This window comes from Dysidea avara, chromosome 11 (genome assembly GCF_963678975.1).
Source record: "Dysidea avara chromosome 11, odDysAvar1.4, whole genome shotgun sequence".
In the NCBI taxonomy this organism is placed as follows: Eukaryota; Metazoa; Porifera; class Demospongiae; order Dictyoceratida; family Dysideidae; genus Dysidea; species Dysidea avara.
The window spans coordinates 9,423,851-9,439,473 of NC_089282.1; the positions used below are offsets into that span (position 1 = coordinate 9,423,851).

Consider the following 15,623-nt stretch of genomic DNA (forward strand, 5'->3'; position numbering starts at 1 on the left):
AACAACGCAATCATGTCACGTGATAAGGTGGTAGTTTCACATGTAACAGCTTAAGGCTGTGGACACAAAGTAATATAATATGTAATATTATTACAGTTACTTTATTTTATGGGTAATATGTAACTGTAACTAAATAGTTCAGTTGCAAGTAATATGTAATATGTAACTATATAGTTACTTTTACAAAGCAACACTGCTAGCTAGTCACTCTACTGAGACAGGTTATAAAATTAGTCACTAAAGATAGCCACCTTAGACAGGTAACCTTAGTTGCTATATATAGATATTATATGTAGACATATTCAAGACAGACAGCATAATCAGCCGGCTAACTTGAGCAGGTACGTACTATATATAGTGCATAGACAGTTAGCAGTGTTGGGCAAGTTACTTTGTAAAAGTAACTAGTTACATATTACATATTACTTGCAACAGAACTATTTAGTTACAGTTACATATTACCCATAAAATAAAGTAACTGTAATAATATTACATATTATATTACTTTGTGCCCACAGCCTTAAGCTGTCACGTGTGAAACTACCACCTTATCACGTGACATGATTGCGTTGTTGGACAATGTGCAAACCTTGGTTATAAGTAAGAAGCTAGTGAATAAGCTTCATTCAGTAGGCCTCGTTACTTCGTTGTGGTTAGGCGTTACTCAGAGGATTACTAACGAGATTAGTAACTTCGTTACTTTTAATAATAATATTACGTCATATTAGACTCGTTACAGTAATTATATTACTTAGGTAACGCGTTACGTTTGTAAGTAAAGTATCTTGCGTTATATTACCTGTTTTCATAGCGTATTTCGTTATATTACTTTGTTACCACAAAAGTAATAATATTACGTAACGCGTTACATAAGTAGCGCGTTACTCCCAACACTGACAGTTAGCTATAGATATGGATTGGATGTTATGACCTATATAGCCACTATAAGGTACAAAGGTTGATACAGCTAGTCGCTATTATAGACAGGTTTAATACTCAGACTTACATTCTGGGGTGCATTATTCAGAACGTAATAGTATACTAATAAAACCCTATTTCCGTGTAACGGATAACTGTCTAAAACGTCACCTCCAGATCCTTGGATCAAGGTCATCCTTCTTGTGTCATGGCGACATCTACATCCTCCCCACCTGTAACTAAGGTACGTTACACTGTAAATACTCCACATGCTGTCTTACCTTTTACTCTACAGATGGAATTTGCCGTACAAATGACTTGTCAGCGATGTGTCGAGGACATAAAACGAAAATTGGACGGAGTGCCAGGTTAGTTGCGAAGTCATGCATGCCAAGAGTAGACTCCTCGTATTTTCGATTGTCACATTATTTATCTTGTACAAATTAAAAGCATAGGTAATATACGCTATGTTAAAAGCAGTTGACAGGAAAAAGGAAACGTTTACAAATCAGTTAGATTCCATAAGCACCCTTAAAAGCATGAGTTTAAAATCTAAAAGTGGAAGCTAAAGTAAACAAACAGGTACAGTAGAAGGAAAAAAATTAAGGGGATCAAAATAAAAAAAGGTAGTGAAACAAGGGAATAGCTAAAAAGTAGAAGTTGTATTGCGATCTAGGGCATGGCACTCTATAAAATCACGAGCATACAATAAGACCCACTTTTTGAGGACAAAAAATGTATGTGCAAGTGAGTTAGGTAAAAGTACATAACATACTTGTGTCGTGGCAACTAATTCTGCTTAGGGTTTCACAATAGAATGCTTGCCCTCACTGAAATCTGAAGCCATAGCAAGTTTTTGCCGGACCATGCCTTAGGTCATAACACTTCTATACCTGCAGATATAATAGTAGACATCTGATTCCTAATTCAGTCATAGGTATAGACTAAAGTATAGGGATTAAATGTCCACTAGTATATCTGCAGATATAGGCAACCACTCTGTTTTCACAACTTTTTAGCTTTATTCCTATGTTTCACTATTTTTAATTTGATCTCTAACCAACTATGACATAATTATGACTAATGCACCCACATCAAAGAGAATGATGCCATCATGCCATCAAATTACTTTTGCATCTGAATGTGCACCATATCAATCAATTACTAAAAAGCGAAGTCCCTAATACACAGTACTGCCGTACTGTGTAGTAATGGGTTTTCTCTGTATAATTAGCTAACAAACAGACCTGATCATGACAAGAAATACACTAGTTTAATTGAAATTGCAAAAAAGGGCTGTACATGTGTAGTAGTGCTGAGCGATAATATCGATAGTTCGATACTCGTGATCAAAAAGTCATTATCGTGATACGATAATTACAGCTTACTATCGTGATGTTTCTATAATATTACTAGAAACATTGTTACCAAGTTTATTTAACTGCTTCGTAACTCTTTAGGCTTGCTTATTCACGAAATGTTTGGTTGCAAGGCTATATATAACAAGCTGTGTATATTATCAGCCGTCCACGCAATTAGTCAATCGCTTCGCGAAGGGTCTAGAATTCCACTAAAAATGCTGCTTGAGAAGCTGAACTACTTGGCTTGCTTTATCATGGAAAAGTTTGACTGCAAGGCTGCTGTAACAAAAATTGTAAAAATATTGGCTGCCCATGCAATTAATTACAATTAATTACCTAATTGATGCACTTACAAGAAAACCAAGCAAATAGTAATCTATGATGGTGTTAATTATGCTTAGCATTCATTGAATACTTGGAACTTGACTGAAGATTATTCAAAGTGTAATTATCATGATATTATCGTATCGTGAATAATACTTCAATATCTATCGTGATAGTAAATTTTCTACTATCGCTCAGCATTACTGTGTAGCACACATAAATTTGAAAGACTGTACCAATAAGACATAATTCCTGAAGCTATTTCCCATGTTATATTCAATTGGGTCAAAGTTAAAGTAGTTGTGTGCAGATGTTAAACTAGTGTAGTCCGTAACTAAGTGAAAATATTGGCCAGACAAAATTTAGCATTTTGGGACAAAACCTTGTTGACGTCATTTTAATTTGGTGAATCCTTTAAGCTAGCATGTGTGTTTTGCACAGATATTAGAGTGCACATAATCCAGTTGACATTAATATGTGACCACTTGATTCCTGTGTTTAAGATTTCCATCGTATGTACATACATGTGTCTAACAATGGATGATAAGCTTCGACCTTGGAAGAAATACTCATGTTCAGGAAATTCCAGTGACTCATCCAAGGTCTGAGGTGTGTCCAGGGTGTGTCAACCACAATCCCCCACTTTGCAAATGGCCATTAAATTTTGACATCCCATATATGCTGCATAGAAATGCTTTGCTGCGTTAATAGTAGTGCTATTATTTCAAGCTGTGGTATGTTTTAAATTCACCTAACCAAATTAATATCACCACCAATGCTTCCTCCAGTTTGACAAACCTGCTTGTATGGTAGTACTGTATATGTTTAAACTGGTCCATATAATGGGTGAGATTCAGGTGTGACTTTGGACCACATCCTCACCTGTGATGCATGGAACACCCTCCTGTCGGCTACTACTCTCAGCACTGACTCCTAGCACCTAATTAGTTCACAATTATTCCAGTGTTTCTGGGTAGTTGTGATCATGTGTACGGCAGCTGAAAGCTTTGTTGTTGCTGTTTTTTGTGTATACATGCACACGTGTTTGTATGCTCTTCTGAATAAGTGCATTTACATGTAATGTACCACTCTGCGTGGGCAGTTCAAAGGCACCGCCAGTGCCATAATTTGTATATTGCACTGCTGCAGACCGCAGCGAGTGCATTATAACTTATAATGCACTGGTTGCGGTTTTGTAGACCACAACGAGTGCATTATACGTTATAATGCACCGACCGCAGTGCAATATACAGATATTGCACTGGCTGCGGTTTTGTGCAGCATAGCACAAGTGCCGGTGGCGAAAACCACTACGATACCTCACCTAATAGGTGGAAAGATACTTCACAGATCACTCGAATTCTTTTATAGCCTGACATGTAAAGGTCGATTGTGGGCCATAACGTCACCAATACGTATAATGTTTACAAGCAACCAATGGCGATCGAAAAAGCCAACGCGGGTGGCCACAACTCTAGTCTACATATATATAAACGTACTTATACACCTTACTAGTCTGGTGCCATCTTAGCCCAGATTAAACTGTAGTCCACTTCGACAATGACTCAATAAAACAAATATATTCTAAATAATACTAACCTTTACATTCGATTGTGGTAACCAGTTTTGTCATGCCACCAGATTCCAGTGTGAATAGCAAGAATTAGACTAGTATCATTTAGTAGTTAGGTTTTGTTTACGTAAACCATCTATTTAGCTGCTTTTTTTCACTCGAGAGAATCACTATGGCGATTAGTCTGGTGCTTAGTCTATATGGCACACTGGCATGCTGAACACTACATGATGAGAGTCGAACAGCGAATGCAGCTTAGTGATATAACCCATAGCGTACTAGCTTTCAATATCTCAGGTGGCTGCAGTACTGCAGGGGGAACGTCATCACAACGTCCGGCTTGGTTACCCACAATCGATGTTAGAAACCTGGCCTTTATAAGTGATACAGCTGTCTTGTGAGACTCTCCCCACCTATTAGGTGAGTGGTACATAACAGTTATACAACGTGCACTCGTGCTCTGCCTGTATAAACGCACTTGCCTTCGGGCCTGACGGCCCTCAGGCTCGTGCGTTTATATCAGGCAGAGCACTCATGGCTGTTGTATAACTATATAATGTATTCTCTGTAAAGAAGACTTTGTGTAAAATGCAGGAATGCACTACCTACTTGACTTTTTTTGTGTGTGTATATTTTTCTTATTGTATTTTCATGTTCAAACTATTATACCGAGACTTCTTGTCCTTTATTTAGTAATCTTCTTTTTTTTTTCTTCTTTTTTTTAGAGTCACACTTAACCTAGCATTATGCCGGTGTGAACGTTTATCATTCCTTATTTAAAGAAATCTTTAATTGTAATGTGATGTTTGGTTTATTTTTCCTATTGGACAATGGAGGGTTCACACAAAAACCAAGCCTGCACAAGGTTGTTGTTATTATTTACCACCAATTTGATACCACCAATTTGATGAATTCTTAAAATGTACAGTGTACCTGCAATTATATTAATTTTGTTTATTCATGTAATATACATAGGTATTGAGTCAAGCTTTGTTGATATGAACAATGAACTAGTGTTGATCACCTCTACTCTACCATCAGCAACTGTCACTTCACTACTAAAAGAAACTGGCAAATTGGTGGTTTTTAGAGGCTATGGCGGAGCCAGTGATATGGGTCAGTATTAGCCTACTACAGCTGTACTGTATCTATCTCCTCTCTTCTGCTAATATCCCTTGATACAATAGCTTGAAAATTTTGGTCCAAAAATAATGGCTAGAAATATCTGGGATGAATATATTTACTTGGCTAAATGCTGTATGTTACTGCACTTGAACATTCCTACAATCAATTTTAAAATAATGAGTACCGAGTAGTAGTCAAGTTTGAAAAGTTGCCGCATTGATGTTTAAAGTAAGACAATAAACACCATGGTACATGTTGACTCACCTGTACAGTGTGTTTGCTATAGGTTGCCTGACCTTTGTACTCTACTATTTAGCATGAAATATGTGAATGGCTGAGCAAAAACTGGTTGTTTTCACAAAATTCTGTTTTGTTATAAAACATAATGCGTGTTACATAAAACTTATGCATGTTTTAACTGTTTCAATACGCACTGGAACAAAACTCAAATCAACAAACCTATACACCATCGATTCACCTGTCCATGGAAAGTAAGAAAAAACTTTTGTTTCATGTTCATACAGCAAAAGGCATTTGAGTATGGGGACTTATTTACAATGTAATAAAAATAGTTTAATATCATTGTTTCTTTGTTGGAATGGCCTTTATATTTGTTGAGTACAGGGAAATCACTATACCTTGATGTGTCCTGTGTTTTAGTTGTGAGTTACTGTATGATCAATTGAGAACCTGTAATTGCCATAATTATACTGTTGATGTACAATTCAAATTTTATTGCTGTTCCAACTGCCTAGTGCTCTTACTCCCAAGACTGTTCATCATAAGCAGCTAAAACTTTGATAGTCTATTCCCTTTGTTACTATAAATCATATGGTAAAATGGAATTCAAGGGGTATGCAAAAATGAGCAGTTTTTGCTTAGCTAGTCACATGTACAGTGTATGGGCAGAAGAGTCTTCGTTATTACGGGTTCAGGCCTAGACAGTAGGATATTTTTATTTCTTAGTTACAACTGCTTTTGTATACTGTTCTTTATTAGGTACATGCAATCATATATCCACCATGCAGTTCCCACCCATACACGGTATAGATAGAACAGCATCCATACATGCAATTTCTTTACTTTCCAAAATATAATTTTCACAAATGTACAGAGCACAATAATTTTGTGAAGTTGTTCTCCATTTTATATATAGGGACTACACATCATGGTGCTGCTGTGTCTGCTCTGCGTGGTAGCGATGGAATACAGGGATTAGTGAGGATGGTACAACTGTCGCCTGAACAGTGTGTAATTGATGGTTCCATGGATGGACTAGTTTCTGGACCACATGATGTGAAAGTGCATGTCTATGGTGACATAACCAAAGGCTGCAATAGGTAGATCAAGATCATAGTCATAGTTTAACTAGATGTGTGCCTATGCACATAGTTGTGGTGATGTATATCCTGGTTTACCATTGAAAGGAAAGGTAATAGCCTATTGCAGTATGGGTTCATTGATCCCCATTCATCATGTTATATCATCTGTTATAGCCAGCTGGTGATTTAGGCAGTTTCACAGTTGATGAAAATGGGCGAGCTACATTTCAGATGGTTTCTGATAGCATTAAGGTATATTACAGGCAGTTAATTTCACTATTAAATCTTAATAAAAAAAGTCATGTGTTCCATATAGGTCCAGTAGTTGGTATAAATGTATATACTCCTTTACTTGTTAGGTAAAGGATGTCATCGGTAGATCAGTAGTGGTTCATTCAGCAGCTGTAAAGGGTGGAGCAATCATGTGTGGGATCATAGCACGTTCATCAGGACTGTTTCAGAACAGAAAAAAAGTATGTACTTGTGAAGGGACCACTATTTGGGAAGAAGCTGCAAAGTATAGTAATAAATTATAATATTGTGTGTTTGCTTACTGCATTAGAAAACATACACTTTATATTTTCATTAATCTTTGTAGTATATACATACGTAGTGCAGGAATTATCTCGGACAGATTTCTTGTTCAAGATTGTGGTTGTACAAAGAATAGGTCACTTTTTATATACTATAGAAGAATACTAACCATATTGATATTTCAATTTCATCAATAATTATGAAAAAGAAATGATATACGTATGTGTTTCATTGAAGGTAGCTAGTCTGAATATCTTATTTCAGATGTAGTATAAAAGGGCACAAGTACAGTATACTATTGTTTGTTTGGTGAAATCCTTTTCTGCATTCTTTCATAAGTATGTCCTGTCTGTCATGTTTATATATTTGATAATACAGATAATTGGCTGTCTACTATCAAGAGTTCATAATATATATTTAGGTATATTATGAACTCTTGGTACTATTCACTGAGAAAATGCGTTGTCGGTTGCTTTTGCTGTTGATGGTAGAATTGTTACGAGTTGCATCCCCTGCTGTGTATTATGTAATACCAGATGATCACTACCCTTTGTCTGTAAATAGTACTTATATTTACCTCAATGATACCAGTAAATATCTGGCTTCTGGTACTAAGCTATGGTTCTTTCCCGGAGAGTATCATCTTCAAAATCATTTTGTCTTAGAAAATGTTGAAAGTTATGCGATAGAGGGAGACAACACAAAGATTTATTGTCGTAATTCATCAAGTATGGCCATGTCTAATGTTAGTAGTTTAAAAATCAGTAATGCTGAGATTATCGGTTGTGGAAAGTTGTACAACACTGTTTTTAGCATCGAGCACAATGGTATACCACCTTATTGGAGTGGTGCACTATACTTGTATTACTGCTCTTCTGTAAAATTAAATAATATATCGGTAGTTGTAACTGCTGGTGTTACCAGAATAATCGGTATCAATATTAGTCGTAAAGAAGCATCTGTTTTTACAGGTATTAGGTTGAAAGTGAATTATAATTCTAATTCAAACCCTACAAGAATAAGTGGCATAATGTTCTACTGTTATGACCCAACTGTTAAAGGAATGAATCATAAAACTGAAATAAGTCACTACTCTTTTTTGGCTGCTAATAAAAATTAATGTATTCTGTTTCTAGTGCACTTCACATGGTCATGATACAGAATATGTACAATGTCACTATAGTGATACAAAATACCAACTTTCTTAACTTGTACAATTCCAGTGTGTTACATTACCATGGTGAATCCTACAATGCAGATATCACAATATACTTCTGGAATTGTAAAATTAATGGCAATATAGGTAGCAACAGTTTAAGTTTATTTAACGTTACAGTTTATAGTTCAGTTGATGTCAACGTCAACATCTATGGAAAACATGGGACTGTTATCAATTTTCATAAATGTGAATTCTTCAACAATTCAAACTTTCACTCAACAATAAACCTATTTATTAGTACGTTATCACAAGGTGCATACATTAACATATTACATTCACATTTTAGTTTAAATCGTGTGGCATTTGTATTTGTAACAACCAATGGTTCTGTCGATTATGTATAGCAGATATCTCATTAGTTGATACCAACATATCATCAAATACTCATAGTAGCAATATAAATGATTTCATTAACAAATGCCAATATGACCTTTGCACTTGTTACTGTTTCTAATAATTCCTTCAGAAATCTCATCAATTTTTATTTGTCACTACTTCAAATTTATGACTATGACTTGAAGGATCTTATTACCTCGTTCTGGAAAATACTACAGTCAACATTACCAACAATATTGTGTATACACTTTTCAACCCAACTAATTGCCATGACAGATACTGAAAAATGTGTGTACCTTTCAGTTTTATAGCAGCTGAGGTAAACTTGACAATGACGTTAAAAATAATAAGTCACTTAATTTTGAAATACTCATGATTGACAATATTTACACTTCACCTTTGTCATATTTTAGAGATTATATTCAACAGACCGCCACCAAATGTATATGGGTATGCACAGCATTTTCCATTACAAAACCTGAAGAAATATTTGATAAAGTGTTTCAAATTAAAAGGATAGCTTCTAACAAAACCAGAAGAAGAACTATTCATTCTAGTGTTTGTGTATGTTCAAACTTATCACAATATGACTGTACTAAATGCAACTTGGGCTCAATATTTCCTGGACAAACTCTACAAGTCATTAGTGGAATAATCATAGTGGGTTTTGTATATATTCATGAAATGGTTCGTCCATTTAAAAGCAGATTTAAAAATGTTCAGGAGATACTGATGTTCCTTAATTTACTAGTAGTATATGTAGCAGCTGTGCACAATGATGGCAATTATAATGGTAAAGTCATGCAAATGTTTGTGATTGCTGCATTTATATACTTCTTTCTTTACATATCCTGCCATTGTGCCATGCTCAATTGTGCTAACTCAATCAATTATTGTGTTCTCATTATTAAGAATAAATTTAAACTTACAAAAAGTGTACAGCATTGTAAAAAAGAAGCAGCAATGAGTTTTAGCAGTAATTAGATACCAGAAGTAACATATAACCATCAAGAGTTTCGAGAACCATTAATTGCACGCTGTATTTGTTCTACTACCATTATAATAATTATTATTACGTTTTTATTCTTATATTGTATATATACATTGTAAGTAATTTTGAATTCATTCAATGCATGGCAATATTATTATTATGTGAATAAAGACATAACAACAGTAGCACACTTGTAAGTAATGGTATAATACAACAACACAATAAACAAGACCATAAGTATAATGTGTGCATTATACAGGTAACTATGATGGATTATTTAGCTAAAAGTTAGCATGCATATACTGTAAAGTCAGAGAAACACCAATGACATACAAATATAGGCAGAACAATTACCTGCTTTGTGATAGAAATACCATGCAGTAATAATAATAATAAAAATACTCAAATTAAGTGTAAGTGCTTACATTACTCAACCATCCAAAACATGATACTCTATATGCTAAAATAGTAATGTATTAGTGCTTACCTCAGACCAAACTAGTAATCCTCACATTGCTTAGTATGCACGCAGTCCCCTATACATAGTACACTTAGTACTTTATTATGTGTCATTGATGAAGTAATATGGTTTGATATGTACAGACATGTGTAATAGCAGTTGCAAAACTTGTGACCTTACAACTGCATATGTATGCATGTAATATACGTATTACAAAAATATCAGTAATTTAATGCGATTAGAGACTCTTGAAATTCTTGATAACGGTATGTGCCATTAGGATCGTTGTTACTAAAATTCTCCATTACTAGCTCGAGATCTTTGTTCACCAGTGTGTTGCAATAAACATGTTTACTGATAAAGGCAAATAGTCTATTTCTCTTTCCATATTTCAACATTACACAATGCCCAGTAATGTAAATGAAGAAATATAAAAACACACAGAAAATGAGAAATTGTACTACTTTCCCACTACCATCGTTGTGTAGTGTTATTGCATATACAGCTAATAAGTTAAGCAACACAAATGACTCTTGAGTGTTTGTAAACTTGCCTTTGAAAGGATTTGCTATGCCATGAATGCATAGTAAGATTCCCAGTATAATTATTCCAGAAATAAGGCTGACATTCTTGTCCAGAACTGATAAACCAAAGAAGACACCTCTCATAGCTAGTTGCATGCCAGTCCAATAAGAGTACTTGTCTTTGTATGGACCAAAGTATGCATCAAGAAGTGGCTTAAGAGTGCTAACAAATTTAAAGCATGATAATTTTCTGGAAAATAGAAGTAAAATATTGAATGGTAACAAAACCAATAAAAGAATCAGACACATGGCAATTATAATAGAATATTTTAAGCTAAGAAGTGGAATTTTTGTGTCTACTGACCAAACCACAGTTGTATGAATGTGCCCCCTTGAAAGATGAGTGATTGTGGAAAGACCAAAAAACACAACACAGACTGTAACTAACAATTTTGTGTATATTATCAGAAACAGTGTGGCAAGAACTGGTAAGGCTCTTTGAGCTGTAATTCTTTGTATTTTGCTTGAGTAACGGCTTCCAATAATTAATGAAATGACAATTATAATTAAGTATAAGGGGAAAGCCAACTGCAGCCACATCTTTGTGTAGTCATCCATGCCATTGTAAAAACATGTCTCAATTCCTAAATCTAAGTTAAACATTGAGACCAGTACACAACTGATTGTTCCATTGCACATCGGAAAAAAAGTGAAAAGTTTATACTGGTAATGTTGACATAGAAGACAAAGGTGTTTACAACTCCACTGGTGACAGTAAGGTTGAAAATGAAGAGCATCACAACCAGAACAACACCAGCTATAGCTATAGGAATAACTATAAGTAAGTAAACATTAGAACACTGTTTACACCGATATGAACCACTAAGGCCATATTGACATTGTCCACACAATACACCAGTCCTTTTAAACTGACACTGTGAGTCATGGTATTGAAAGTTATGATGTGTCGAGTGTAGTATACAATAGTCAAATGGACAATCGGGAGACACACGATATGTGTGTGAGACATTACCAGTATCTGCAGATATCCAACTGTTACCTGGACGTAATACAGCTTCTTCATCTAAATAGTATGAAGTAATTGCTACAACCTTTGTGCTCAACAGTGGATCACAGTAGCAAGCTTTCTTGGCCACTTGCAAAGAAAATCCTAGAGGACATAGTTGCAGTTTGACATAAAATATTTCAGGAGATTTCTCAGTACCCAGATACAACTCACACTCATCAAGTTCAGACCAGATAGTATAGTTATATTCATTGCAACCATGGGGGCGTATCTGTGCTATTTGATGTGCAGAAATTATTTCACAAGCATCAGGTGGTAAATCTGTATTTTTAATCTCAGCCCTCATGGTAGTGGTATCACTTTGTTTCTCTACCAAGAACAGCTGAACATGCAAAGTTTGTCCTGGAAATATTGAGCCTACTTCATGTTCAGTACAGTCATAGGATAAATTTGAACATACACAGACGTTTGAAGCAATGCGTCTTATGGTATTTTTGTCTGAAGGTATCCTTTTAATTTCTAACACTTTCTCAAACACTTCTGATGGCCTTGTGGATAAAAATGCAGTCTCAGTTAGCCAAACACATGAATATATTGAAGGCTTTAATGAATGCAATCGATGGTATGGTGTGGTATGTGTATTGTTAACTGCATTAATTTTGTAGTTGACTGTCCAGTTTAATCTAAAATCATTATCAAGGTTGCCTCTTACACTGTAAAACTGAAAAGTACAAATTTCTCTGTGGTCATCATCATACATTGTAGCAGTTTGTAGAATTACATAGATGAGGTTGTTAACTATATTGACTGTAGCAAATTCTTTAAGAACATAATATGATCCTTCCTTGCTGTATCAAGACACACGGTAGTGTGTCGTGCGGCCCAAGAATCCGGCGCGTAACACCCGTGAGTATATTGACAGGAAGAAAGAAAACGCAATTTTCGCACCTCCGTAGCTCTGTGCTTCCTTGATGAAACAAGACGATTTTTGCTGTGGACATGCCCCCCAACTGCAGCACTCCACATTCCAAATTTGAGCGAAATCGCTTCGCGCGTTCCCGAGATATGCGACTTCAAAAATTGGCTGAATTTCTTCGTTTTTTTTCTTCTTATTTTTCTTTTTCTTGTCGCACACTTACAAAAACTGCTATAAAACTCGAACGCCGTATCCGATTGCCTTGAAATTTTGCACACAGAAGGGGGATATAAGGGCGCATCTCGGTACCAACTTTGGCAGGAATACGATAAACAGGCAAAGAGTTATGAGCAATTATTCACGAAAAATAACACCAATATGTTGTCACGCCTACAGGGTAAACTGCGTATGGGAAGAAGCTGAATATCGGTGGGTGAATAGGTTAACTATTGAACCTCAAACCTTTTGTGGTCTGAAAGAAATCGAGCTAAAAAACAGGAAGATACAACGAAAAAACCAACAGTGTGTAACAATTATGCAATCGAGATTAGCTAATAAAAAAACGACTGCTTGCCACGCCTACCAGATAAACCGCTTTGGGTAATGCTTTGAAAATCGTTGCACAGATGGAGTAATCATCTTAGAAAGGCTCATCAATGGTGTAGAAGAATCAGACTTAAAGCCACGGAGTTATAACACGAAATCCAACTTGGTGCAGCAAGTGCGAGATCGAGATACTCTAATAGAGCAGTCATCCTAATAGAGCAGTCATCCTAATAGAGCAGTCACCCTGAAGAGAATTCAAGAGATCAGTTAGAAATAAGAAACCTGTATAGAGATCAGCTACACACAAGTCACCCTGTAGAGAGATCAGCTAGAAAAAGTTACCTTGTAGGGAGTTCATGCAACTGTGGAAAGAGATAGTTCAGCTAGAAAAAATCACCTTGTAGAGTTCAGCTACAAAGAAACCACCATGTAGAGAGTTCAGCTACAAAGAAACCACCATGTAGAGAGTTCAGCTACAAACAAATCGCCCTGTGGAGAGATCAATAGAAGAAGTTACCTTGTAGAGAGTTCAGCTACAAAGAAACCATCATGTAGAGAGTTCAGCTACAAACAAATCTCCCTGTAGAGAGATTAGCTAGAAGAAGTTACCTTGTAGAGAGTTCAGCTACAAAGAAACCATCATGTAGAGAGTTCAGCTACAAACAAATCTCCCTATAGAGAGATCAGCTAGAAGAAGTTACCTTGTAGAGAGTTCAGCTTCAAACAAATCACCCTGTAGAAAGATCAGCTAGAAGAGGTCACCTTGTAGAGAGTTCAGTTACAAAGAAACCACCATGTAGAGAGCTCAGCTACAAACTAGTGACCTTGTAGAGACATCAGCTAGAAGAAGTTACTTTGTAGAGAGTTCAGCTACAAAGAAACCATTCTTTAAAGAGCTCAGCTGCAAACAAATCACCTGTACAGAATTCAGCTACAAATAAATCACCCTGTAGAAAGATGAGCTAGAAAAAGTTACTTTGTAGAGAGTTCAGTTACAAAGAAACCACCATGTAGAGAATTCAGCTACAAACTAGTGACCCTTTAAAGACATCAGCTAGAAGAAGTTACTTTGAAAGAGTTCAGCTACAAAGAAACCATTATTAAAAGAGCTCAGTTGCAAACAAATCACCTATACAGAATTCAGCTACAAACAAATCACCATGTAGAGAGATCAGCTAGAAGAAGTTATCTTGTAGATAGTCCAGCTACAAGCAAATCACCCTGTAGAGAAATCAGCTAGAAGAAGTTAACTTGTAGAGAGTTCATCTACAAAGAAACCATCATTTAGAGAGTTCAGTTTCAAACAAATCACCTGTAGAGAGTTCAGCTACAAACAAATCTCCCTGATGAGAGATCAGCTAGAAGAAGTCACCTTGTAGAAAGTTCAGTTACAAAGAAACCACCATGTAGAGAGTTCAGCTACAAACTAGTCACCTTGTAGAGACATCAGCTAGAAAAGTTACCTTGTAGAGAGTTCAGCTACAAAGAAACCATCATGTAGAGAGTTCAGCTACAAACAAATCTCCCTATAGAGAGATCAGCTAGAAGAAGTTACCTTGTAGAGAGTTCAGCTTCAAACAAATCACCCTGTAGAAAGATCAGCTAGAAGAGGTCACCTTGTAGAGAGTTCAGTTACAAAGAAACCACCATGTAGAGAGCTCAGCTACAAACTAGTGACCTTGTAGAGACATCAGCTAGAAGAAGTTACTTTGTAGAGAGTTCAGCTACAAAGAAACCATTCTTTAAAGAGCTCAGCTGCAAACAAATCACCTTATTGAAAGATCAGCTAGACGAAGTCACCTTGTAGAAAGTTCAGTTACAAAGAAACCACCATGTAGAGAGTTCAGCTACAAACTAGTCACCTTGTAGAGACATCAGCTAGAAAAGTTACCTTGTAGAGAGTTCAGCTACAAAGAAACCATTCTGTTTAGAGCTCAGCTGCAAACAAATCACCTGTACAGAATTCAGCTGCAAACAAATCACCTGTACAGAATTCAGCTACAAACAAATCACCCTGTAGAGAGATCAGCTAGAAGAAATTACCTCGTAGATAGTTCAGCTACAAACAAATCTCCCTGTAGAGAGATCAGCTAGAAGAAATTACCTTGTAGAGAGTTCAGCTACAAAGAAACCATCATGTAGAGAGTTCAGCTGCAAAGAAATCTCCACTGCCCAAATTTCAAGGCAATAGCTTTTTCCAATCTGAAGTTATCAATTGTCAAAGTTGGCAAATTGTGTGTGGAAGGCCCCTTTTCGCAAATCCAGTCACATATGTATTATATATATAATTTGTACATTTACTGATAAAATATTTAAACTACATCTACTTCATCTTTTCTTCTTCCTGTAGTAAAGAAAAAAAACATAGGTTAAAAAAGTCCCAAAGCTGGCCATAGGCCGGCTTTGGGGTATACAAATACAAAAAGAAATGAAATCTAATCCAAAAC

The 15,623-nt window shown here is 35.9% G+C and overlaps 1 protein-coding gene across 1 annotated transcript; it reads left to right on the top strand.

Moving 5' to 3' along the window:
* Positions 1 to 1,029: 1,029 nt before the first annotated feature.
* On the top strand, positions 1,030 to 7,368 carry LOC136239057 (copper chaperone for superoxide dismutase-like). Its single transcript, XM_066029798.1, has 7 exons — positions 1,030 to 1,162; positions 1,214 to 1,286; positions 5,152 to 5,292; positions 6,458 to 6,641; positions 6,694 to 6,733; positions 6,798 to 6,875; positions 6,983 to 7,368. Exons 1-7 carry the CDS (start codon positions 1,127 to 1,129, stop codon positions 7,157 to 7,159), a joined length of 729 nt encoding a protein of 242 aa, XP_065885870.1. The 5' UTR covers positions 1,030 to 1,126; the 3' UTR covers positions 7,160 to 7,368.
* The last annotated feature ends 8,255 nt before the right edge of the window (positions 7,369 to 15,623 follow it).

What these genes read in the sequence shown, in the direction of transcription:
- LOC136239057 (XM_066029798.1), top strand. Translation starts at nt 1,127, where the DNA reads ATGGCGACATCTACATCCTCCCCACCTGTAACTAAG. An exon ending in TGGCGGAGCCAGTGATATGG is followed by an intron (nt 5,293 to 6,457) that starts GTCAGTATTAGC and finishes TTTTATATATAG; the next exon opens with GGACTACACATCATGGTGCT. An exon ending in ATAACCAAAGGCTGCAATAG is followed by an intron (nt 6,642 to 6,693) that starts GTAGATCAAGAT and finishes CTATGCACATAG; the next exon opens with TTGTGGTGATGTATATCCTG.